General features: G+C 46.5%; 1 protein-coding gene across 1 annotated transcript; it reads right to left on the bottom strand.

Moving 5' to 3' along the window:
* Positions 1 to 27,365, bottom strand: LOC119180923 (pancreatic triacylglycerol lipase). The gene is made up of 11 exons (XM_075875070.1): positions 27,312 to 27,365; positions 25,387 to 25,466; positions 12,910 to 13,199; positions 11,516 to 11,662; positions 9,051 to 9,159; positions 7,236 to 7,352; positions 6,631 to 6,762; positions 4,959 to 5,210; positions 4,195 to 4,315; positions 3,040 to 3,216; positions 1 to 134 (listed from the first exon to the last, which is right to left on the bottom strand). Exons 3-11 carry the CDS (start codon positions 13,189 to 13,191, stop codon positions 47 to 49), a joined length of 1,425 nt encoding a protein of 474 aa, XP_075731185.1. The 5' UTR covers positions 13,192 to 13,199; positions 25,387 to 25,466; positions 27,312 to 27,365; the 3' UTR covers positions 1 to 46.

Here is a 27,365-nt window from a genome sequence, read left to right as displayed (position 1 = left end):
TAGAGTTGTCAGCAGTCAGGACTTTATTCGTTCCGGTTAGCCAAAGTTAGCACGTATTGAGCGGAACTTCTTCGCCAGAAGGTATCCCCCTTTTATTGTAGTAGCAAAACTTTTTCATCTTCTTCTTCCTTTCGCTAGAAAGAGGGTAAAGAAAGAACGAAATAGAAAGCTCAGCGTCCAGCAATGAAATTGTCAAAATATGGTTCATGATAGACTGTGTTAAGATGACTTTACCAGGACGTGGAAACCCATGCTGGGCGGTGAGCTTACAAAAAAAAATTTTTTAGTGCTCGCGAGATCACGCATGCGTACTCTGTCATGGATGATAACCTGAAAGGCCGCAAGCGCGTTTTAGTCAAAGCACGGGCTAGCATTTTCACGGACAAATTTTAGCGTTTTACCGTTAGCGAACGCACGTACACAAACAGCTAGTCCCGAACTTTAACCAGGAAATGCAAAATATGAATAGCGGGGCGTAAAAGGTGCGGGGCAAAAACGGGGCGCCATCCTGCCCTCTGAATAGCAATATTCAGCTAAGCTGAATCAAATGCCATGCATGCTGACAATGGGGGGGAGGGAGGGCTAGAAAAATTTAGGGAACATTAGGCTTCGCCTTGAAGAGTTGCAATATCCAGTCCCTAGTGCGTACTTCAACCACTTGGTGCATACTTCTTTATTTATGATGTTGAACGAGAAACATACATTGTGGATTACTAAAATATAATCGATATAGTTAAAAGTAGCTTGTGTCAGTGAAACCAACGCCTCCTAGAAAAACTATGCCTGGAACGTGGCTCTCTCTTCAATCGAGAGCTTGCTGCCAGCCCAAAATCTTGAAGGCCATGTCTCCTACCATGTGTTGCGACTGTCCGCCGGGTGGGACCGCTTGCCTCCGTAGCGCTTTGTCACGTGACATTACCGTACCGCTCCGTCACGTGACATCACAGCTGCTCGGAGGCAACTGTGAGAGCATCGCTGTGTTCGCAGGAGACGACCACCACAGGCGTTCGCCTCCGTACTGGAGGGGGAGGGTCAACTCCAAGGGTTGGGCGGCACGTTCACGGCTCACGTTCCAGGCATAATTTTACTCGAAAGGAGGGGGGGGGGGGGGTTGTAATACATCAGAGTAATGGCAGTGATAATCACTTCGTGTTCCCAGTGGTAGACGTGATTGGTTCCGCCACCATTTCCCAGCAAGACGAATTTGTTCTTTTCGTGAAACATTGGACTTACGCTGTTCTTCTTGTATCCTTATTTGCCTGGTCGACCCGTGGCGTCTTAAACTGAACTCAACTGGTATCACCTTTTCGCCAGGTTCCGAAACAGTATACCACAGCAGCAGCACGCGTTGCTTCCCAAGAAATTTCCGGTCACTTCAAATATTGCTCTCTGACACCGAATCAGAAAACTCGTTTTCGATGTGTCAAAGTAAAGGAAGCCTCTTTTTCCTCTTTAAGATAAAAGAAAGTTGCCTAATGTAAAGGACTATCTCTTTTATTGCTAAGTGCAGCCTATAGCAGAAAATAGGTTTCGAGTATTTGGCCACTCACAGGGAGAAAGATGTCGAAAGTGGGCGGGCTACTTGTCAAGGCGTTTATTTTCCGCCAATGCTACTAGGTTGTGCCAATAATACTAGGCTTCGTTAGTTCACCGTGACGCTGAGGGAAGGCACTCAACTTGAGTCGTAGTATAATCGGGACGGCTGACTGCTCTCCCATAGTACTCGCAATCGTTACGCACTTTTTCTAAAGGCACAGGCTTCTTTTTTTATTTGAGTATCTTCGACTCTTCTTGGGACGGCTCTATGATCTCCCATATAGTAGAGTACAAAGTTCTCTAAATCATTTAACACTTTTTCTAAACACACGTTTCCTACCCCATCTTTTCGCCTTCGATGCACCCTGCGATATACCCCCCCCCCCCCCACTTTTTTATGCGTTTTCTGAAACAGAGAACTAACCTAGAATATATCATGTGGGGGTGTTCTCGGAATCCAGCATCCAACGCTCTACTTATTAATAGTACGGAGCAGTGGGAGGTTGCTATGTGAAGCTGCGCGCCCGAGGTCCAGAACCCGATCCTCAATTGGGCAGAGAGGGTAGCGGAGACCTACGCCGGGTAGGCTCCTTAGCCGCCTCCACCACCAGCCTTACCTTCTTGATATAAATAAAGTTTGTATCCTCCTAGTTCATTCTGCCTCCGTTTCAACAGTTAATTTTTTTTTACGGGACAGCTCAAAGTTCTCCCATAGAAGAGTAAAGTTACTCGAAATCGTGGATCATTTGTTCTAAACATGCAAAAAAAAACAGCCATATCTTTAAGGCATGTGCAGAACCAAACCGGAATCCGTGTAGGACATGTGTTTGTAAACAGCCAAAAGGCGTGCACCATGAAGCACACGCGGGGAGGAGAAAGAACGCTTTAGGTATAGGAACGTCTAGACTGCACGGGCGATTCTACAAATTACACCTGGCACAATCGGTCTACATGTGCACAAGCATCATTGATGAGACCAAATGTTGAAATGTGGTCTATATCTCAAACCACGTAACACTGGACTTCACTGGCGACTCCTACAAATTACACCTGGCACACTCGGCCCACATGTGCACAAGCATCATTGATGAGATCAAATGTTGAAATGTGGTCTATATCTCAAACCACGTAGGACAGGCTTTTGATGGGCACCGCCGACGCTGTACGTAACGCACGGCTCCAGCATTCCAGACAATCCTATAGGCGAAAGTGTTTATTGTCTCATACTCGCGTTCCATCCGTCCGTGAACTGGAACGGTGCCAGCTGTGACCTTTCTCCCTTTCTCAGCAATAGCGTGTTGGCACACCTACACATAGCAACCGTTGCGCCGCCACAGCTCTGGCCTCTCCTACTTACACTCTCTCATCAATCATGTCATTGCTGAGAGAGTATAAAAATACAAAAAAGGACGGGCACAGTCCATGGAATACCCACAGTGTTTCGTGAAACATCTTTTCAAATTTACAGCGTCTGAAATTTTTTAAAACGTGTGTCATACTCACTGCGTTTTCACGGGTTTGTTCATGGGCAATACCTCGACATATCTGAGCAGCATGTCAGAGCGAAAGAAATAGAAACGACTGCTTGTGAAGCGGAAGGAGGCCTTCTGCAGGTCGCCGATGTAAGTGTTGGTCTTCACGACGAACTCGTTCTTGACGGCGCCGAACAGTCGAAGCGGCCTGCATAACCGTGACGACAGAGCAGGTTAAACATGGTGTCGCCCCACCGCGGTGGTATAGTGGCTAAGGTACTCGGCTGCTGACCCGCAGGTCGCTGGATCGAATCCCAGCTGTGGCGGCTGCATTTCCGATGAAGGCAAAAATGCTGTAGGCCCGTGTGCTCATATTTGTGTGCACGTTAAAAAACCCAATTGGTCGAAATTTCCGGAGTCCTCCACTACGGCGTCTCTCATAATCATATGATGGTTCGTATCTCACGTGGTGTTACATTGGCCCCGGGATCAGTGAACCTTGCTGATGTCATGGCAACACCAGTGATTTTACGAGCCGTGATCACGTTTTCTCTACACAAGCTTCTATAGCTCGGGGAAGGCCCCGTGGGTTCTTGCAATAATTTTACTCGTCTGTAGCATTGCACTGGAGTTAAAACAGCAACCACACGAACAACAACACCAACAACGACAACAATATGCGGTGGTTTACGGGCTGAAACCAGGATTATTGTGAGGCGCGTCATAGCGAAGGCCTCGGAAAATGTTGACCATCTGGTTTTCTTTAACATGCACTGCATGGGAATGCACAATTCAGGGGCCTCTAGCATTACTACTGCACTGAAAATGTGGTCACCGCGGCCGGGATTCAATCTCGCGATTTTCGAATCAGCAGCTAGGTAAGCACTACAGCGCCGCAGAAAACAATACTTTGCTCAAGGAGAAGATGCAGCCAAATAAGGCTGTCGCCTTGTCGATAGTAATGCGAGTACTTCAGTAGCAGTTCATCACGACACAGGACAACAGCAAGACACAGCAGTTTCAGTAAGGCACAGGACATCGCTCTGTCCTCCTGTATCTTCCTTACGTATTCTTGCACTTGCCATGGTGTCTTGCCCATGAAAAATGCGGTGACGCTGCATGTTTTTATTTCACTGTAGTCGAAAGTGGCACAAATAATTGCAGGGGATAAGTGGTCTGTACGTACTCGTCATTAATCTCGATCACGGCTCTTCCTCTGGTGCCGTCCAAGATGAGAACGAAATATCCGGTGGAAAAAATCTGGTTCGTTGTCCTCCACAACACGATGTTGACGTAGAAGGGAAAGGCTGTGTCAAATCAAAAGACAGCATCATGCAAAATTCCTTTCAGTAACCTAGGCACCATGTTTTACAAATAACATTCAAAGTTGAATAACGTACACGTCATACTTGAATGGCTCGAATAACGCCTCTAAATGGGCGACGGCTGACATGTAAGCGCCAACTTTAAACTGGTCTTTATTGCGAAGAGACGAAGATATATGCACGAGGAGCTACAGTCTTCTCTATCTCTCTCTGTGGGTGTGGGTGCGTGTGTGTTTGAAACATGAACGTAAACCAGCCGGCCCAACTCTCTCCTTTGAGCTTCGGTGACACGTGCGCTAAATATTAGGAGGTGTCACGATGGAACGCATCGGAAATAAGAGAAGGGCTAACTCAGCGAAATCAGAAAAAAAAAATTCAAGTTATGTTCCGTTTGCTGCCTCAAAATGATAGTTACAGCGTAAGTTCTTCGACATTGGCGCGTTCGATTAGCTTAATAAAATGTTTTGTTGGGCGCGTTGGTCCAATGTGGAATAGATTTGAGTACAAATGCACAACACACGAGAATAGAGGACGACTGTACGAGCGCTGATGCAGTCGTCCTATCTCCTCGTGTGTTGTCCATCTGCACTAAAATCTATTGCACAATTAGCTTACGACGGCTTACCGCAGAAGGGCACCGAGTTCATGGTGTGCAGGTACATCTGGACTGAAGTGTTGTCCGTGGGTTTCCATCGGTCCGCGTGAATGCCCATTTGGGCGCAGAGGCGCCCGTTGTTGCCGCAGTCCGAGCAGCGGCCCTGGCGGAACGCCTCGAACGAGACGCACGCGAAGGCCAGCGACGTGCACTCGTGCTCCGTGATGCTGTCCAGGAAGTACTCCACGGCACGCTCGTGGTTGCAGACCACCGAACGGGCAGCTGCGCGCATGTCGTCGTTCGCGAGTCATCGATGTGAGGATATGATAACGACAAAGAGGAGGACATTGCGTGTTGTTTGGTGCAGGTAGACGTGCTCCCCTTGCAAGGTCTCGCAGAGTAGACTAGGCAAGGGCATTCAGGAAGGTGCATCGACAAACATGGGGCGCGAGGGGGGGGGAGGGGAGGAGTTGAATATTCACCACAGATCTTTCCATGACGTTACGGTACAACGGGCAAAGCTGGCTGCCAATTCTGAAGACCATTTTACATGGATATGCGAGTAATCAGTGTGCTAATCAAACTGTGTAGCTTATTGCTACTAAATAGAGAAATATCTGAAATTCTAATGGGGGATGCCGCCAACCCCCTTGCACCCCTCCTCCTTCCGGACGCCCATGAGCTCAGCCAGCACTTTGGGGAGGATAACCGCAGGGGTGATGACGTCTATTGGGTCTTATGTGTCTCATCAAACGCGAAAATTGACTTCCAGCATCGATGTCTAGAATAGCGCATGAAAAAATCTTGTCACGTCGTTATTATGTCATATATCACCACAATTTGTGACGTCACATGATGCCACGTGATGACGTCATTATATCTGAAGTTGTGGTCTAAAGTTCCGTTAAATAGAACAGAGCTCAAAACACGTGTGCAGGGAATCGTTTTTAATAGTTACGGCCTCTCATTCTATTGAGCATATCGTATTTACTCGACCGATAGAAGAGCAAGTGTAGGGGATAGTTGCTTGTGCATGGTGTATAATTACGGGGCGCTGCTGGAACACTAAGACACACAAAAGGGCAGCTTTGTACAGGTCGAAGGCGAGTGCTCATGTTGTGTATATACATGCTTTTTTATTGGAAGAATAAAAATACAAAGAATGTTGGGACCGATAGCTTTAAATGGCTAGTGACCGGTCCAATTCAATGTGCATAGAGAATGCACAGAACGGCTTTGGAGGAAAAAAACAGAAACGAAATATATAAATACAGGCAATACAAGTATATATTTTCTATTGCAATTTTTCGAACTTATTAGGTTTCACCTACCTTACTGTACCCATCACTCATTAGAAAAGAAAAGCTCTTTTTGTACGTGTTAGAGAAACGCATTGCAAGTATCTACCGTACTTGACCGAGTAGCATCAGTATAACAGAAGCTTCGAAGAAAATATTTCGACTTATGTTTTACGAGAAAAAAATTAATCATAGACGAGTTCCCAAACTAACCCAACTATACATCTATTTCCAAAGAGCTTTTTGGTGTTTAATGAGAGAAAAACTTAAGTAAGGGAATAGTATTCATCAGTAAATATACGGTAACCAATAATGGTTCTCGTCACTGCACTCAAGTAACTCACTCTTCAGTTGCCCCTAGATCACCTCACGCAAGTAGCTAAGCACTCACTTCGCACTCTTACCATGAACGGCCCCCTTGGTGAGTGTCGTCATGAACGTTGAGGTAGCCGAGCAGCCGGGCATCTTAATGCCACCGTTCGGGTAGAAGTCAAGGTGTCCCGCCGCCTGGTACATGCCCAACCCTTCGGCTTTGTCTGAAAAGAAAAGGCGTCGTGATACTCGCAAAAGAAAGTTGTGTGGTTTTAGGTGCCAGTCCTTTGGCTGATGAGACGTTATAATCCTTTCCCTATATTATATGACCCGCAATATCTATTAGCAGATCCATGGTGGCGGTGAACTGTAGGATACGTTCGACCAACATTATTTATGCCAGGGCACTGGGGCTCACATCGGCTAGCGGGTCACAGTCCCAAAAATTAGTCTCACAATGGGCCGATATAGTGAAGAAGGCCAGAATGTTAACGAAAAGGGGGAGGTCAGTAGGGAACAGATTCTAATGTCTCTATAGAGGCAAAAGACTTGCCTTAGGCACTTATCTTACTGAAATTTTACTTCTATTGACATCTCTTATACGTCTGAATTTGATACTTGATTTGTACTAATAATATAGTTCGTTTCGTTGAAGAAAGCTGCATCAAAGTAAGTAGTACTCTTTTTTTTGTCTTACATATGTCGAACACCGATGCGCCATCAGTGTGTAGCACGTCTACCAGCCGTGCGTCGGTCGGGTCCAGGCGTACCTCCCTTGGCATGTGCTGGAAGTAGGGATCGGCTGGATCGAGACCTGCAATTGTCACGCCTCGTGTCATTACCACATTGAGGTGTACTTTATCGTTGATGATCTTGCGCGTGCTACAGGAGGATAAGTAACGGCTTGGGTAATGGCGCTGTGACGTTCTTGAACGTACTGGACTCACCACAACACAGAACGTGAACGCCTGTTTAAAGTTGTTAGCTCTCACTTCGTGTGGAGGTGTTTTCACTCCGTCTAATTACGTTATGTGTAATTACCTCGTGCTTATTTCTGCTCTTGACAAATAACGACCTGTTTCTTTGATATCGGCAAACTCGCGATCACTGAAAGATAACCTTTCCCCAAGCGTAGTGAATGAGTAACGCTTAAATCCCAAAACAGCGCTTACTAACTTATTATAACACTCCTTGTGTGGTCATCCTGATTGCTTATACCCGTGTCAACGTCACTATAGATTGGAGTATTGAACTGAACTTCATTTTCTACTTTTCTTTTTTATTCGTACGAGGCATATATAAACGGGGCGCAGACAAGAGGCCACCAATTCGCTTGGCTAGGTCGGTGTCCCTTGTTGGCAATTTACAGCAAATGGTCCATGATTACCACGCCTATACATTTTTAGCGAACCTTTTCTGCCTGCTCTGCGTGGGCTTTAGAAGTACGAAAATCATAACCGGGTGAAAGATGCTTGCAAAATATGTTCGGGAATACTGGCCCACTTTAGCAAACGAACTAAACGCACAAAGCGTACAATGAAAACGTGGAATTAGAAGAAGGTTGCTTTGTGAATATGGGCCTAAATAAAAGCTATAGCATACAACACTGCTTTCCAAGAGTTATGCCTCAAGAGAGGGGCAAAAAGAGGAGGAGGGGACAATGACTCATCAACCACTTTTTATGCACTTTCGTGCATCCTTTTGTAAGTGTATATGCATAAATACTGATAAATAAGCAGAACAATTTTAAAGGAAGGGGTCAGTCACCTTCCCAACCCCCTCTTAATTACACCAATGCCTAAAAAATCATTTTGGAAACTACTTAGTATTCAGGGGAAAATCGAGAAATAAAATGTTGGCAGAAGCACAAACTTCGGTGCCTAACAATCATCGTCACACTCAGTCTCTATTCTCACTGCCGCTTCACGGAACATCGTTCACATCAGTATAGGTTTAACAAGACACATTTTTTCTTCAATATACTTTCAGCTATAGGTGGAAATTGTTTTACGCTTATTTTCCTGAATGCCACAAAACTTCTTAACACATTTAGGTAATTCGGCTCGCTGTCACCAAAAACTGCTCCCTCTATTGGTGTATTGTTCTATTGCCTTCCACTTATGTCCCAAGTCTTTCAATCGCTCACTCTCGTACTCAGTGAATTAATCAGTCAGCCAATCAACCAAAATTTGGACGCAATGGGTGACTTGATGGCCGGTGGCTGGCCGAAATTTAACTGCATCAAGAAGTAGATCCTAAAAGTGGAAACAAAAGGAAGCTTAAGATAAATAAATAATAACAAATTCATAATAACATTACCAGTTGGCAATGAGTATTTTGACTGACTGCCAGAAAAGTAAAACTTCATGCGAACGTTGCGATATGTATTCTACCTCTTACTTCAGCACCCTCAAAGCAGTGAGTCTTTTTCTTTTTTTTTTCAGTGGCGTCCTTATTCGAAGGCGTAATTTTTCCCAAGGCGCTATTCGAAGGCTAAGAAAAATACCCTCACCTGTGATTCGTCCAAGTCCTGGAAGCCTCTCGCCAGCATAGCCAGCCACGTGGGCACCGAGGCTGTGACCCAGTATGTGGAATGTGTCCCGCTTCGCACCAAATGCTTTCTGGTGTGTTTTATAACGGGGAGGGGGCGTTAGAGAGAAATAAATGGAGAGTGAAAAAAAAACAGACAAAATACACCACCATTCAACAACATGCATGCTGATAGTTATCATGTAGTACGCTCAGTTAAAGTAGATACAATTAATGAGAATATCTGTAGACAACCCTGAGACATTTAAACATATGGTAGGAGCATATATGGATGTAGGCGTTTTTGTGCCGTTGTGTATTCTTCGGACCATAACTGTGTTTAGCCCCGCATTGCTGTAGCGGATCTCAGAGGACACATAGAAACGAGCTTGAGGTTGAGATCTGCTCCGCCAGGTGCCGCAACCACCCCACCTACTTGCAATCTCTGAATGAACTGAATGAATCTCTAATAATTATCTTGAGTTTATTGGAGCCTATCTTGAGTAAAGTCGTGCTTCGATATCGCATGTACTTGAACCGGAAACATTCATTTCTGTTTTTAGGTGAATATTTATGGCTACTCGAAAAACCTGAAGCAAATACGCGACCGAGAACGCTTGGACAAGAAACAAGAATATCACTTGGTGTTTTCGCCACTCATAATACCTTCTGGGGTTTTAAATGTCAAAACCACGATATCATTGCAAGGCATGCAGTGAGTAGACACCAAATAAATTTCAGCCTCCTAGAGTTCTTTACAATGTATCCAAGTCGAAGCACACCAGTAATATTCTATCTCACCCTCACCTCCTCCCGGATATGCAGCCGCCGTGGCCGGATACTGATCCTTCGACTTCAGCAGCTTAACATTGCAACACATCAGCCTAAGCTAACATCGGGTGCTTACAAATAAAAAATACAGCCCACGGGGATGAAACGTGAGAGTTCATGAAGTTCACGCTTCGGTGTACAAAGCTCGGAAACCACTACCTCAATAGATATGCATCTATAATGACCATTCACAACACCTGTAGAGTTCTTTGCGTATGAACGAAATTGCTGAATAATGCGAGAACCTTAGATGCCTCATCTAACACAAAAATTGATCGGTGTTTCGCGTCAGCGTCCTTCGTCAACGCCTTCAACACGAGTGATGGAAAAAAAAAAGTCACGTGATGACGGCACACATCACCAAAATCTGCGACGCCGTTATGACGTAATCTCGACGTCACAGGAACCTCGTGTCCCGGAGAAAGTGGAAAACCATGTTAGCTGCAGAAAGCTTTCGAAGGGTGGCGAGGGGGGATCAACAGATTGATTGAGAGGAAGCAAATGCTTTTCGCCTTCCAGTTGTTTGAGGTGAGTGCATTTCGTTTTTATTGTTATCCCTGAAGCAAAATTGGTGTTTATAATGCTAAAATTATGAATGCTAGGACGTGAAGGCTGTACATGAACTCAAAAAGCTTAAATACGGCACTTATGATACTTGTGAGAATGCCCTTGAGTTACGAGATTGTCGTATGCATCATATGTGAATTCAAGAAGTCCCAATGTTCTTATGCATTCGCCTAAGACGACACCAAGCCTAATTGAATATTATTCTTTTTTTCCATACTCCACTGTGTGAACCCTCCACCCGAAAGCTTTCGGCAGCTAACATATTTTTGCACTGCTTCCGCGATTGGAGGCATTCGAAGCTTTCGGCCCCTCACGCGGTCTTGCCTCCGGGATCACTCCACCTTTGACCAAGCTACTAAGTCGTATGATGATGTCACACTATGACGTTGACGTCAGAGCGTGACGTCGGCGCGTGGTGACTTTTTTTCTCTTTGTCCCGCACGTGTTGACGCTGCCTGCGATCACTGGCAAGTTCCGACACTGTAATGAGGTGGCTGACATCTACCCACAGTATGGGCCTGCTAGAAAAAAAATATCAGCTCTTTGTCCTGCATTATGGTACACGTCATTCACTAACAAGCATAACTGCGAAGATACCATTAAAGGTCCTGTACTGAACACCTAGTCAGCAGCTGTCCAGAGGGCCCGTGAAAGAGCGGAGAGTCAATGCGTCCCGATTCCGACGTGGGCGACCCAGCGGCGAGCCATGGGCTTCAATGGGTCCTTCCCAGCTACTCCCTCCGGACCTCAATAAAGTCCTCTGTCTGTCTCTTTGTCTGTCTCCGCCCCCCCCCCCCCCTTTCAGACCATACTAGAGAGGACTCTGGGAAGCAGCCCTGTTAGGTTGCTCAGACCTTGAGGCCCAAAAGGGCTTGGTCAAGGGGGCTAGACTTGCGGCTTCGACGAATGTGTTCCTGGACTAGGGACTCAACCAGTACGTAGGACTGGCTTCTGCGTGAGTCCATCTCTCTCGTTTAATAAATGTTTTTCACCCCCAACGGAGATCACTTTCGCTTTCTATTAGGCATCTGATGCTTTAGCCTTGTTCACCTCCAGCTTGTTCACCAGCAGAGCGATCTCGGCGCCGACCACCCTAGTGTTGGCCGTGGCTTGCGTGTAAGGCAGGGAGTTGCCGCCTTGCCAGTCGACGATGATGACGTTACAGTCGCCCACCATGAGAAATGCTGTCGTCATTTTCTGGAAAAAAGAATTGCGCCATTGTGACCAGCCCCTGAACGTGGTACATATATAGGTGTCAAAATGGAAGGTGTAAATCTGCTTTTATACGTTGAAGCAACACAGTGCAAAAAAAAAAAAGGCAGTTCGGACGTTCTGTGGGAATTGGTTTCTTTCGAAGCCATTAGCAAGTAGCCGTCTCCGCTGGGTTTTCGGCCTTGAGCCAAGCGTTAAGACGTGGATCGACGAGTTTTAGTATAAGTGCAATGGTGTGAACATTGCGGGCCTGCCAAGCACGTCGACTTCACTGGCTTTTACGGCTTAGCTCAAGCTCTGTCGTAACGTTTGCCCTCATGCTATTTATTGCATTTGGGTTAGTATTATCACAAAGAAGTTCAGTTTACGGTGCACCTAAAGCAAAGTGTCAACTGTTTCTAAGGCCATCAGCTATAGCTCATCACAGACACCCCGGTGCGTTGCCTGAACTACTCTAATGCCAGCCGCGAAGCGCTATGTGCTGTTGCCAAGATTACACCGCGGTATGCTCGGGCAGTATGTCGGCGTGCATAAACCCAAGGGTACGCGGAGCAAGCGTCTATCACTGTTTCAGGATACACTGCTGAGCATTCGTGTTAAGCTTGCTGATCACTGCACAGTCAAATCTGTACGAAAGGGAACACGCTAGCGCGTGACAGATAGGCTCGCACCGCACGTATAACGTAGCGCAGAGGCGAAAAAAGAAATTAAAAGGATAGAGTTGTAACGTTGCTTCCATGCTGCCTTCACTACAGTCATGAATTCCCTTCGTATTTTACGCCTTATTTATGTATCCACTTACAGCTGTGATGGCACGATCACCCGACCGGTTACGAAAGAAACAATCTTGTGCGGTCGTCTACAGCAACAACATAGAGTGACGAAAAGAAAGATCAAAACTACAACAACATGTGTAGGCCATAAAAGGAATGGTACCAATCAGGCCCCTAGCCAGGAATTTTTTTATCGGGGAGGCGGTGGGGGCATCCGTTGAAGGTTTTTAAAAAACTCTTATTTCTATTACTTTTTTTTTGTAAAACACCCTTCTCCAATCAAATTTCCAAGGGGTGCCTATAGGGCCTCCCCCTCTTCCTGGCTGCGGGCCTGGTACCAATCTCTCCTACTTATCTTTACATTTCGCCACTGTGCCGGGCCGCATTTGTGGTACGAGGCTATCAACAGCGCGCTCGCGTGCTGTCCTTCATCGTAGTGCGTGCGATCCTCGCGCTCACCCTCAACCAAGCTCCGAAGAAGACCGTGTCCACCCAGCCATGCACCAGGACCTTGGTCGGCCTGCTCGCCTTGAAGGTTGCCAACCTGGCGACTTCTTCCTGCGTGGAGGACCATTTGAGGAGCTCGCCTCGCTTGGCGTTCTCCCGGGAGTAGAGAACGAAGCGCGTGTCGATGTGTTCCCGCTCTTCTGGGAAGAAGTTGAAAGGCCGGTAGATCTCGTGGAAGAAGGTTGCGCCCAACCTGAAGCACCCGAGCTCCTTGAAACATTTCTCTTCGGGCATTCCGGGGCCTGAAAACAAAACAGCGAAATGGTTTCCTTAAAGAGCCTCTGATTGATTGATTGATTGATTGATTGATTGATTGATTGATTGATAATTGGGGTTTCACGTCCCAAAACTACCTTATGATTATGAGAGATGCCGTAGTGGAGGGCTCCGGAAATTTCAACGAACTGGGGTTCTTTAACGTGCACCCAAATCTGAGTACACGGGCCTATACAACATTTTCACCTCCATCGGAAATGCAGCCGCCGCAGCCGGGATTTGATCCCGCGACGTGCGGGTCAGCAGCCGAGTACCTTAGCCACTAGACCACCGCGGCGGGGCTTAAAGAGCCCCCAAACAAGCTCCGAAAATACGAGGAACGAGCGTGTTATTCTGTCCCAGCATTTCCCGCCTTATCGGCATCATTAGTGATGCCGGCAGTCTGCTCATGTGACGTCTTGGGGAAATAAGGTCTCGATTGGTTTATGCGCTACGGATTATCACTTGCGCATTGTCTCGTGCCCTGCTTTGCCGGGTGGTCACGCGCCTGTTATGTCTCGTCCAGCACGATTATCAATGCGCGATCAAGTTGAAATCAAGACGGAATTTCATCTTGAATGTTTGCAACTGCGCAAGCGGACACAACAGCGGCCAGCCAAAAAGAACGAAATCATGATACGCCAAACACTTAGTGCTTACGTGTTTTACAAAGTGACAAGTGTCGATGCATCGCACTGATGGTGCTTGTATACAGGCTGCGTGCAGACGTAACTCATGAAGGTGCCTCCAGCGGCAACAAGCGAAGGTTTGGAAGGTTGAACATTCCAAACCTCCCGTCTTTCGCTTCACTGCCATTACTTGGATTAACAGTTGCCTGTCACGTAGGCTCGCACGCGTGCTGGATTGATAGGTCCGCCTATTGCATAGGCATGCGCAGACAAATCCTCATGCCTCCTTTTTATTTTTTTTCCGCCGTTGTGCCCCATTGCAGTTCTTAGTCCGCGTTTGCGGTATTAATTGACTTCCATCTTGTGTCTATGTTTGCACGTTCTGTCCTTTAGAGTAATTGCTTACTGACTGGCTCAGTTCCCTGATATTCTAAGACTTTTAATTATTAATTAATAGTAATTGTGGAGGTTTTAAGAATCTAGAACCACCATTTCTTTGCGTCTGTTCTCGGATTCTGCAAAAGTATTGCTCTTGTATTCGTACTACTTTTTTATTTTCGTTTTTTTTCTGTATTTGGTAAACTGTTCTCTCCCTTTATATAACACCCCTGCGGGGCCCTTAAGGGTCAAATAAATGATATGTTTGGGACGTTAAACCCCACAAATAAATTAATCAATCAAATAAATGGTATGATATGATCATGAGAGACGCCGAGGTGGAGGGCTCCGGAAATTCCGACCACCTGGGTTCCTTTATAACGTCCACCTAAATCTAAAACACGCGGGCCTTAAGCAGTCCCACCTCGAACAAAAATGCAGCCGCCACGGTCGGGATTCCAATTCTGGGACTTTTATAGTCACCGAACGAAAATCACGACTGCCTTCTACAGGAATTTAATATTTGTATCTACACGAAGTTCCAGCGAACTCACGCCTGTTATTCCAAAAATCATACGTACTACGCCTGTCCAGTTGGCCCAATGATAGTATAAACCATGTACAGCGCTTCAAGATATACTTTTTTCGTTCGCCAAGCTGAGAAATTAACACGTATTCTCTAATTAGCTTCTTAATGAGTAACTCCAGCAAAAAATCTTCAATGCACAAGTTGTAGCACTTGTTTTGAAACGTCAGAATAATTTATTTGTTCTAATAGGCTTCAATATTCATCAAAGCTAGGTAGCTACTAATATTGCTTAATAAACATTTTAGTATAAAAAATCTAGCGAAGAATATTCAATTAAAGTTCTAACGCTTTCCAGCAAAGTACGATTATCTCATTTTTGCGAGGATCACTTTCCTGCTTAATTTTTTTTCTACATTTTTTTGGAGTTGCACGAAATCAAGAAGTACGCTTACAAGCTAGCTCAAACACCCTGTAAAGCAGGCAATACTCACTGGACTTGTTGACGGCCGACGCTGTCGCAGTCAAAATCAGCCCCACCATCAAAGCTTCAAAGGTATCCTTCATGGCACGAGCAGGCATCGTGACTCACTATACTCTTAAGACAGCTCGAAGTACGGATAAACTTCCCACATCCGCCAAACCTTGGTTGTATTGTAACGCGATAAACGATTCACGCTGATCTTATCGTAATCATCGTAACGACTAATCGTGAATACTGTCGCGAAATTTTGTTTTGTATTTGTTTACGTTACCTTAGAATGTGTTCCAGGAAAAAAAAACGAGCATATAATAACGAAAGAGAAGGAAATACTGCGTGTAAATCGGGCGTCCAGATGGCGACTTAATTTTAGCAGCATCGATTGTCATGCAGCTTGTCCATCGTTCATAAAGGTGTCCCGCTAAACAAAACAAAAAAAAAACATTAAGTAGGCTGGCTTGGAGCACAGATAGGAGCTAAAAATGGCCAAGCGTCAGCTTTGACAGCGTTTATTGTAGGGTTTCCTTCGTGCGTGTTTATTTCGTCCTGTTCTTTTTCTTTTTTCTTTTGTTCTTTAAGATGAGACTTCACGGTTGTTTAAAATTCATTGCCGTGATGCGGCGTCTATAGTAGATATTTGTCAAAAGAGATTCGGTTTTCGTGTTTCACGATTGACGTATGTTCCATTTAGAATAAATATCGGGATGGCGCCAGCCCCAGGTTATAAAAAAGAAAGTTTAAGAAGAGGTATGGAAAATGTTCAGCTAATCGGGATACCACGAAAGAAACTGTGAGCTCTGAACTAAAGCTTAATTAACCGCTCTCGTGAACCAGGCCATCCCGAATATTGATTTTTTCTATTTATATGTGGGGTTTAGCGTCCCAAAACCACCATATGATTATGAGAGACGCCGTATAGTGGAGGGCTCCGGAAATTTCGACTACCCGAGGTTCTTTAACGTGCACCCGAATCTGAGCACACGGGCCTACATTTCCTCCTCCATCGGAAATGCAGCCGCCGCAGCCGGGCGATTATTGTTTTCTTTCACGCCTCTATTTCGGTGAAAGTTGCTCATCTTCGGTGAAAGATTCTCTACGAGGGCGAAAGTCTTAAAATGCCCCCTCAAACGAGTGGCATCGGGTACTCCACACATGCAAGCTGACGTACCTGCAAGTTCAGCATGGCACGCGGAATAACTTATTGTTTTGATACCAGAATTCGAAGTCAAGGTATGCCAGGTGCACTGAAGCAGTCTCCAATGCTTCTAAGAGAGAGAGAGAGAGAGAGAGAGATAAAGATGCAAGGAAATGCAGGGAGGTTAACCAGACGCGCATCCGGTTTGCTATCCCTCACTGGGGAAGGGATAAAGGGGAGAAAAGAGGTTGCAGAGAGATAAGAAGGTATACACACAATCACGAGCACACTCGGGGGAGCATACACAGTCTACAAGCGGTCGCTCAGGTTTGTTGACTTTAAGTAAAGTATACGAGTGCTTTAGTCACTTTCTGCGCAACTGAGGCAGATGCCCAAGGTCCCAGAATTTTCAAAGATAACTTTCGCCACTCATTGGGGATACTAAGTTGTATAGAAAGCAGGGAGTTGACGACCCCTCCTTCCCCACCTTTCTGGCATAAATCACATCTGCATCTACAGTTACGTCCAGTCTCACGTAAATTTCAATACGTTAACAACTTCATGTGTTCTGGCATACGTTATGAATGAGCGTTACGCCACAAAATGCCGCTAGTCATCAGTGATTACACGTTTTGTTGCACGCGTGTAAATGAGGATCGAGCCGTGCACAAATGGAAAACCTGTGTTTGTTTTAAGTCTAATTATTGAATTCAGTTCGTAGCTTTCAAACGCGCTATATAATGTTGTCACATAGATTTGGGTGCATGTTAAAAAACCCCAAGTGGTCGAAATTTCTGGAGCCCTCCACTATGGCGTCTCTCATAATCAAGTGGTGGTTTCGGGACGTTAAGCCCCACATATCAATCTATCAGTCAATAATGTTGTGACAGCTTTACCTTTATTACTATAACCATACCCAAGGCATCTGCTCCCAATTTGGCGACCTAAGTTTCTGGTTTTGTTAAATCTGTTATGAATTCGCTTCCAATTGGGCAAAGCGTTGTCATAACACGTGTGTGGAGTGCTCCCCTTCCGGTGGGGAGAGAGAGAGAGAGAGAACTTTATTTGCGCGCGCATAACGCGGAGCATTCCAAATGGTCGGGCCCCTATTCCAGGGCTCCGCTGGCCCTAGCCATCATCTCTACCCGTTGGACCAGCCCGCGCTGATCAACAATGGCCGAGCTGGACAGCAGCGCCTCCCATTGTTCCTCTGTGTTGTTCATGTTGTGGTGTTCTTCATTGTGATGCGTACACTCCCACGTGATGTGAAACAGAGTTGGTGTGGCCCCACACCACGGACATATATCTTTGTATGCTGTGGGGTAGAATACATGCAGCCTGTGTAAGTTAGTGTATGTGTTTGTTTGGATTCTGCGTAATGCCACCGATTCCATTGCTGTGAGTTTCTTGTGCGGTGCTGGATACACTTTTCTATTGTCCCTGTAATACTGAAGAATTGCACCATAGTTAGGGTCTAGGGGCGTTGGATCCTCTATTGCAGTGTGCAAGGAAGCTCGGTAATTTGTGAAGCTCCGGTGGGGAGGGGGGGGGGGGAGGTTTGTCGCAGTGCTTCCTCTCCCTATTAAGTGATCGTAAGCGGCAGACTTGGCACCCCCCTCCCCCCTCCTATATGACCGGAGATCTGCGTCCCCTGCCTCCCCCTTCCGTGAGCAGGAGGAGGGGAAATCATCCAGAAATACTTATGTCGACCACAGAGATAGCAGCAAATCTATAGGTACTTTCGCAATTTCGTTAGGTGTGATAAATACGATAAAAATAAAATTTGGAGGTTTTCCGTGCCACGACCGCGACATGATTATCACATACGCCGTAGTGGAGTGCACCGGAAAATTTCGACCAACTGCGGTTGACCATACAGTTAACCGAACTTTGTGAGACAATACACGTGGGGAAAGCGTGAAATAACTATTTATATAATGAATAACGCTCAAGTAATGTCAAACGTTGAGAACAACGGAAACCGAATATCAAAATCATAACGTTCACCAAAATCTCCTTAACGCTGGTTTTTAGCGTTTCCCCACCGTCGCAATACAACAGCTGAGTCTGGGATGGAAACCGTGGCTTTCGGGTTAGTAGCAGAGAAAAAGGTTAAAGTAATATTTATTCAAACCTCCTTGGTAGCAGCGCAGCACAACCATTGTATCACCGCGGCCACTGCCATGCTGCGAAAGAAAGCTGAACCTCGGGAAATTGTTCACAGATTCCACGGTAGATGGCAAGCGCTGTCTGTGTGCGCTCGTAGCGCGGAAAATACGAATTGGAAAATGTTGTTGCACGTTGTCGTCTGCAGTATACGTCGGCAGTAACCTATAAGAGAGGTGAAGATTACACTATCAGACAGTTAGACTGGCGCTAGGTTGCACTATCGAATGATCTAGGCGGCCCCTTTCGTGTAGTGCACACCGTCGAACATATTTTACGTTTGTTGCCGGGCCACTTGTTGATGAAGTTGATGTGTTTAATTTCCCTTGCTGTAATTATTGACGTTTGAGGTTAATTGAGTGTTCTCTGTATTATCAATTGTTATTTCACGCCTTCCATACTTATAAAGTCTCACAAATTGGGGTTAACTATATGTTGAAATGTAAAAGCAAATAAAAATTGGAATTTTCATTTGTTTAGAAAAATATCCAACACTATATTAGAGGAGCCCACACACACACACACTAAAAAGGTTGATGATAAAAAACGCTATATTTTGTCTTTCGTGTCGCTTGTATTTATAATTTGCGTCTTTAAGAAGCACCGTCCCCATGGCTGAAGAAAAACTGAAGTATATTGATTTTATTGGTTTATGACAATACATTATGACTGATTGATTGAACTGAAGTATATTGATCGAACTTGGCTCGCCACCAACTTCAATGCAGCACAAACGCGTTTCGAAGTTTCGAAATCGCTGTCTTTAGGCGGTGCCAAGGCAGCACAAACGCACAGACGCATTTCAAACACGCTGCACTGAAGGCGTTTACAAGTCAAGTTCAAGTCAAGGAGCGTTTATGAATAGGGAGGGGGGGTTATTATTTTTTTCTAGTGCTTGACATTGCATATTCTTGAATAACTAGGGATAACTATCTCGGTATTCTATTTAGATAATATGTATGTTCATGTCATTTGTAACACCTTTTACACTCTTATTCTTTAATTCCTCTAATATGTCTTTTCTTGTGCATAACATTTTCGTTGTCCAGTTTGATTTGCTTGCGTGTTATGTTCGTCGTGTACTGTACTAATACATATGCCACAACCTAATATTACTGACCATTTCTTTTATGTAAATCCTACCTCGGTGGCCCTCCAGAGAAATTTTCGAAACACATGTAAGGTGCATCCCTAAGTTACAGCCGCCAACCGAAGTTCTTCGAAACATGGCGAATAAAAGTTTTATCATAATCACAATCATTATTATCATCATCCAAAGAAAGCGACCATTTGGATGAAAGACTTCATTACCTTGTGTAAATTTAAGGGACTCATAAACATGCATACATTTTGAAGCAGTCTGTAACATTCTTTTAATAAATTTCATTAACAGCAGCCATGAGACGTAAATTAACACTGTACAAAATTTCTTGCAGTATTACTGAAGCAATCGTGCGTCATGCAGTGCGACCGATAAAAGAGATAAAAAAAGAAATTGCGCCTACAAAATGTTCTTTTCCGTCACAAAGACACGTTACCGGGCTAGGTTGCCATGCATTACACATAGTAGCACAACACTGTAGCTACGGATCGAGAACACGCAAACACAGCGATCACTTTCAACTTAAAGCCTCATTAAGGCGACAACCTTCCAAACGGGAAATTAGACCGTCGGCGGCCACCGACCCATGGGGTCGTCGAGTGATGAAGTCACGTATGTCATCGACTCATCAATGCCATCAATAGTCGTCGAGTGATGACGTCACGTATGACGTCAGCACGACGAAACAGATCACTAACCGAAATTGTGATGTCATCGCGAAGTCACCAATTCTGGCGTGATGTCAAGTAACGTGACACCAAACGAAGCTGTCGTAGCGCCCTCCTTTGGGCCGCGAACAAAACCGGGGAGCGAGCGACCTGAAGAAAAAAAAAATCACGCAATCCTTCGCTGAGGGAACCATTTGCAGATGCGACGCAGCGGGGAGATGGTGAGCGGCACCCACAGAACCTCGTCTACGTCGCCTTAGCAGGCTCACCAACATTCAGAACCTCTGCCTGACTAACGCTGCCGGTGACCGCTGCCGTGAACACTGCCGATGACCAACGCTGCTGGTGACCACGACTATAGCACTGCTAAACAGCCCGTCGATAAACGCACACGGCAGGGTCATCTAACGTGATCCCGTGCTAACCAAATCAGGCGCGCTCTGTCTCACGGAAACGTGGAACGCCGCAAGACAGACGATCAGCGCCCAAGAAGTGATCGTGTGTACTGAGGATGCGTCTCATTGCCTTGGCCGCCGACTCGGGAGAGAGAGAGAGAGAGAGAGAAGCGTAGGAAAGGGGAGAGGGGTAGGGTACGCGCATGCGCAGTAGAAGGTGGATGCCGCGGGAATGAGGGAAGGAGGGACACAGCCCCTAGCATAAGATGCATCGCATCTAAAATGAAGACGACGCTTGGCAGTGACGCGTGAAGCCACGGTTCTTAGTTCTTGCTCCCTTATACATCTACGGAGAAGAAAAGGTGGTTTTCGCTTTCACACACAAGGGACATTCTTATATTTTTGTGATCGCAAAAAAAAAAAAAAAAGTTAGAAGTTAGCGTTGTCTATGCGATTTTCTTCTCATTTCCGGTCGTGCTGCGTTGCTCCGTGTATTGAGCCATTTTCTTTGTCTTGCTTCGCCAAACCGTTACGTGTCCAGCTCGGCAATTTCGTCCCTAATGTTGCTCTTGGCACGCTTTTCGTATAATCTCCGGAAGGGCTCCGTTGAGAAGATGTTAGGAATCTGCAGAAAAGACCGAAGAACCTGCGAAATACCGACGTGAAAAAGACCATGCCATGTAAAATCCCGTAGTATACGCCATGCATATCATGTTTATTATTTTGCGACTAGTCTTTCATTTTCGTCGCACACTAATGCCACGCTATGCCAACTTTGGTTATGTCCAGTTATTGAGGTGTTCGTGAGAGGTCCGAGACCATGCATAGTAAATCATGACGTACATAGACATGTATATCAGGAGTGTCGTTTTACGACCTGTCATTTATGTACGTTATACACTTATGTCATGCCATAACCAATGTTAGTATACATCAGGTTGACAAAATAGCCATGAGAGCACGAAATCATTGACGGATAGATAGATAGATAGATAGATAGATAGATAGATAGATAGATAGATAGATAGATAGATAGATAGATAGATAGATAGATAGATAGATAGATAGATAGATAGATAGATAGATAGATAGATAGATAGATAGATAGACAGACAGACAGACAGACAGACAGACAGACAGACAGACAGACAGACGGACAGACAGACAGACAGACAGACAGACAGACAGACAGACAGACAGACAGACAGAGACAGACGGTTGGCATTCAAAAACATTTGGTGCAATTAGTCCAAGCTCAAGGTTACTAAATTTATATTCAGCTTTGTATCCATACTAACGGTGTGCCAAGAACAACATTAAAGAACGAGTTGAATACAATTGGAATCTAGTACCAGCAGCAAATAGAACAGAATACCAAAGAAATTTCGAATAAGGGACAGCCATTTTGAGCATAGCCAGACCAACTTAAAACTAGTGTCCTAACTGTTATGCTAAATTGTAGATTGTAAGTGAACCTGCCACGGTGGTCTAGTGGCTAAGGCACTCGTCTGCTGACCCGCAGGTCGCAAGTTCGAATCCCGGCCACATTATCAATGGAGGCGAAAATGATCGAGGCCCGTGTGCTTATGTTTAGTTGCACTCTAAAGAACCCCAGGTGGTCGAAATCACCGGAGCCCTCTACTGCGGCGTCTCATATTTATATGGCGATTTTGGACGTAATTCCAACAATTATTATTAATAATATTCTTGTTGTTGTTATTATTAGATGCGAAGCAGCTCTTTGACTAGCCTGTGTATCGCTGTCCCTCCGTCCGCGCCGCTCCTCTAGCCGCAGCTGTTGGAGCGGTGCCAAGTAGCTCCCGCCCTACTAGCAGAACGTGGTCTCTCTCCCTCACCTGCCACGCGCTCACCGCGTGTCAGCTCTCTTTCGTTTCACCCTCTCCACCGCTCGCGACACTCGAGCTACAGTGAACTAGAGTACTTCTAGTTCACTATACTCGAGCCCACTCCTCATGAAGACATCATCTCACCAGCGCCAACACAACTCAGCTCCATATCAGTCTTCCCTTGGGACCGATCCGTGAGGCCAAGGAGATCCGCGTCCTTGGCCTCTTCATACACCACCAACGCAAGGCCGACACCACAATAGCCAAACTTCGCACGGTGGGAGACCAGGTGGGCCGTATGGTCCGCCGGGTCTCCAACAAGCGGGGCGGATTACGAAGCAGGGATGCAATGCGGCTTGCCCATGCTTTCGTAACGAGTAGAATACTCTACTCGACTCCCTACTTGCACCTACGCAAACACGAGGATGATCAACTCGAGGTCATCCACCGTAAAGTTATCAAGCGGGCTCTCGACCTCCCTATCACCACGTCCAACCAGAGACTTCTGGCCCTAGGCGTGGTGAATACCTACCGGGAACTTCGAGAAGCCCACCTCGTTAACCAATACACGCGCCTTGCACAGACCCATTCCGGTCGCCGCCTCTTGGACCGAATACACATCAAACACGATTACTATATTGAGGAAAGGGTGAGAGTGCCAGAACCTTGGAGACGCGCCCTCCGGGTCCGACCCCTTCCCCGCAACATGTCCAAAGAAAACCACAGTGGTCGCCGCCAGGCGCGCGCGGAAGCGTTGCAGCGACACTTTGGTCAAGAGGAACACGTGTGCTACGTGGACGTTGCCGGCCCGCACCATGGGGGGTGGTATACTGCCGCAGTCATACACAACGCAAACACCGTAAACGGGCTCACTTTCAAAGCCTACAGCGCAACACACGCGGAGGAGGTTGCCATCGCTCTGGCTCTCACCTATCCCTCTTCTAAACATATCATCACCGACTCACGAGGGGCCTGTCGGAACTATCAGCTAGGGTGGGCTTCACCGCTTGCTCAGCGCATACTGGAACCTAGCTGCCGATACGTTAATCCAACTCCGCGAAATCTGGTTTGGGCACCCGGTCACCAAGGACTCAGGGGTAACGAACAGGCCGATCAGGCCGCCCGCGCACTCTCTTCCCGGGCTATCTCCCTGTCTTTGGAAGCCTACTCGCAATCAGACAATTCGGCCCTTTCATTCAAAGATACTATTAATTACTACAAGGAGGAGCACCGGCGCTATCCAGACCCTTGTAAGGGACTGCATCGCGCTGACGAGCGCCTCCTTTTAAAACTGTTTACCAATACTGTACTGTGCCCGGCGGTGCTAAAACATTTCAATTCATCCTTTGATGGCACGTGCCAGTTCTGTGGTGAGGTGGCTGACACCTTTCACATCGTCTGGGCGTGCCAGTCTAATCCATCTATCCCCCCCAACCCCAATCCCACGAGAGAGGACTGGGAGGCGGCCCTGCTCGGCTGTCAAGCCCTGAAGGCCCAAGAGGCTCTGGTTCAACGTGCGCGGGCGGCGTTGCTTGCCAATGGAGCCCCGGAATAGGGGTTCCACCTAGTGCTGTGAGGGTAGGAGGCCAATAAGGCCCCAACCCAATCACCTCTCTGTAACCATTTAATGGTTATTAAATGTTTTCACCACCACCACCCACCAGCGCCACCTCTCCCCGTCTGTCGGCGCGAAGAAGCCGCGAACCGGCGGGTGCGCGTGCTGCGCCCACTTAGAGAAGTGTGGCAGCTTGGGCTAGTTGGTATGGCATGACGATAGTTATAGCGCGAGAACTCTTTCGTCTTTCGTGTCCTTCTTGTCTCTGTGTCGTCTTTTTGTTCTTGCGCTATAACTATCCCCACCTAGAGAATTTCGCGGTACCGACAATGGGAACAGCGCGCCGCTGCTTACCGCGCGATCGCGCCGACAGGCGGGACGCCGACGCAGCATGCTTCCCGCTAGTGTGCGCGTACCTTTCCCGGCTGTCGCCGGCGTTGCGAAGTTAGCGAAACCGATCGCGTTCGCGAATAGTGACGTCAACATAGTCGAGGCGCGAGCCAGGGAAGCCGAACGCAAGCGTTGGCAGTGGAACACGAGCGACACCGACGAGGTGCGAGTCAACACCGATCGCATTCGAGGATATAGACGGTGCGCGGGTTAACACCTGACGCGATCCGAAGAAGCCGGGCGCAACCGTCAGATTAACGCGTCCCGTGTCTTTGCGTTTCAAACAAACGTTTACTCGAGCAAACGCTACACCGAGTTTCGCTTCAGACCGTTCTTCTACCACCCGCATCAACGCCCGTTTTAACCGGGTCAAGGCCGTGCGAACTGCTGCTACTTCACTTCCCATCAGGATTCCCTTCGGGGAAAGGGTCCCCGAAGGGATCAACCCTTCGTGTTTTAATTTAGATACTTTTTAGGGACAAGGAGTATTCGGCACCTACTTGTGCGCCAACGTGTCTTTACATCACGTCTATAAAGAAAGGGGGGGGGGAGGTAAAGGAGAGGCCCTACTTTGATTATGAAAGCGCAACATCTGGTTGCCTCTTCAACTGAAGTCCCGCTCACGAGGTCGACAATATTCTCCACTGGCAGAGTCAACAACCGTTCGGTACATGACGTTAGTCTAGAGTCCACGCTCATTGTTGCACATATTTTCATTGACGCAGTACCACGGCAATGAAGACGCTAGCCTTGTTCGAAAAACAAGCATTGTCGCCTGTCTAGGTTGCTTATTGTCGAAATTATTGCGTGTCACAAAATATTTCAACTCAATGGGGGAAATATACTGTGCCCTGTAAAATCGAACCATTAGCGACATACGACGTACGCAACATTCAAATTACCTTTGAGCGAAGGCTTTTGTAGATGGCGTCGGGAACAAAACTGTATTCCAGGCGCACTTTTTCCGTGTAGTCTTTGTATTCTGCAAAAAAAAGCAAGAGAGAGATTGAAAAAGAAGTCACTTTTTGCAACATCTAATCATTCTTATCACCTCGAAACGATAGAGTCATTACACATACTGTCGATGTTATTTTGTCCATAAGCATATATATGTTCAACTACGCAGCTACTAGTGGCAGACAGCAGACAGTTCGTACTCCTCTTTACATACTGCACTGTGAGAACAATGTGTCCACTTCCACCTGCCGTTACGGTGGACAGGAATATGAGAAGTGCTCACTGAAATGAACCCTTTAACAGTAGACCGTACTCCACGTATGTACAGACACATTTGCAAACACATACATATACAGGACAACCCACAACCCTCTACGTTGCCCCCCATCCCCCATCGAAAATTCTCGTTTGCCCTCGTACACATGGCCGCAATGAATACGCTCTGTCGGAGCTCTACAAATCTTTTTTTTTACGCTTTGCGTAAATGTCCACTAAAACAAATAGCTATTTATGTCAGAGCGAATGCTCTATGCTTGAGAACATTAAACTCAGCAGCTCGTTAATTTTTTAGGGAGTAAGTGTAGGAACCGGCTTGCGCGATCAGCGGTACATTCTGGAACGTAAGTACGGTGTCGTAATATGGACTCGGTGCAATTACCCAGAAGTACTCAAACCACCCTCTAGAAAACAAAAATTCGAACTTTACCGCCTAATAAGACAGTAAAAAAAAAAAGCAAATTGCGCATTTCATTCTTAGTCATGGTCCGCAAAAGCCCAATGCTCCGTCGCGCCCCGACTGACGAGCACTTAAGGCGGGCGAAAGCGATGTTAGAAGGCCGTTCTTGGAGGCGGGTGGTTTGAATTGCACAAACGATATGCGCACCGCTAAAACGTGTTTATTTTTTTAACCTAAGCATTTCCTTGACAAGAAACGAGTACTACAAGACTTCCAAAACGCTATTGCAACAACTAACGTCGAGTTGACATTTTCTTTCAGGGTCTCTTTGGCAACCTATGCGAAAGTGAGTCTGAGTTGACAAGCCTTCTCAAAGGGGTACTGACACAAAGTTTGGAGGCCGAGATAGCCTGCCGGGTCGGTTCTCGTGAATAATTGTATATCATCTGCAAGATATCAACAGCGAATATTGCTTGGAAGGTATTTTAAATTCGTTTTGAAGTTTGCGTGAGCGACCGACTCCATAGCGCTATAGACACCATCGGAGGGGATCCCGAGGTGACCCCCTACTTCCCTCACGTCACCACCCAACGGTGAACAAAACAAGTTATGATGACGTCAAAGCCGCCATTTTTCCTTTGCCGCGTTAGTTCCCGCAGTCTATATTTCTCGGCGGCTGTTTGCGAGTGCGTGGCCGTGGCGCACGCTTAGAAAGTTTTGCGTTTGGCGACATTCCAGTGCCGTTTTCTATTCGAAAGTAATTCTTTATGCGGACCGTGCGGAAGTGCGTCACAGTTTTGTGTGCTGAAGAGCTGTACACGCTAGGTGGCGACAGTTGCACCCAGTTTTGGAAACTCCCTAAGCCGGAAACTGAAACTGATTGATAATGAGGGGCCTGTAATTAATTATATGTCGCGTGCTGCAGCAAACGATGTGTCGTGTCGTGACTATAACAGGCACCCAGCAACGCATTGCAGCAGGAAAACGCGAGGCCAATGTTTTTGTGCCAGTATCCCTTGAAGAGTATACTCTTCAAGGGGTACTCTTCAAGAGTATACTCTTCAAGGGGTACTCTTCAAGGGGTACGTGATGAAGTGCAAGGAACTTCACTTCATCACGTGCACCTATAGGTGCACGTGATTGAGTGCAAGTTCGTATATCAGTGCACGGAGTCAGACGCAGCAGCGGACTCACCGGTCGGGCTGCTGCCCAGCACGCGCATATCGAAGTCGAGGAAGAAATGCTTGT

The sequence above is a fragment of the Rhipicephalus microplus genome, chromosome 10, assembly GCF_043290135.1.
Source record: "Rhipicephalus microplus isolate Deutch F79 chromosome 10, USDA_Rmic, whole genome shotgun sequence".
NCBI lineage: Eukaryota > Metazoa > Arthropoda > Arachnida > Ixodida > Ixodidae > Rhipicephalus > Rhipicephalus microplus.
The sequence above is the reverse complement of the archived record's forward strand: the minus strand, read 5'-3'. Positions and strand labels throughout refer to the sequence as shown.

Bases quoted from the DNA above. Each gene is read 5' to 3' on its own strand.
- LOC119180923 (XM_075875070.1), bottom strand. From the start codon at position 13,191: ATGCCCGAAGAGAAATGTTTCAAGGAGCTCGGGTGCTTCAGGTTGGGC. The intron at 9,160-11,515 runs GTGAACAAGGCT...AAAACACACCAG, and splicing joins TGCTGGTGAACAAGCTGGAG to AAAGCATTTGGTGCGAAGCG. The intron at 5,211-6,630 runs GTAAGAGTGCGA...ACATGCGCGCAG, and splicing joins CACCAAGGGGGCCGTTCATG to CTGCCCGTTCGGTGGTCTGC.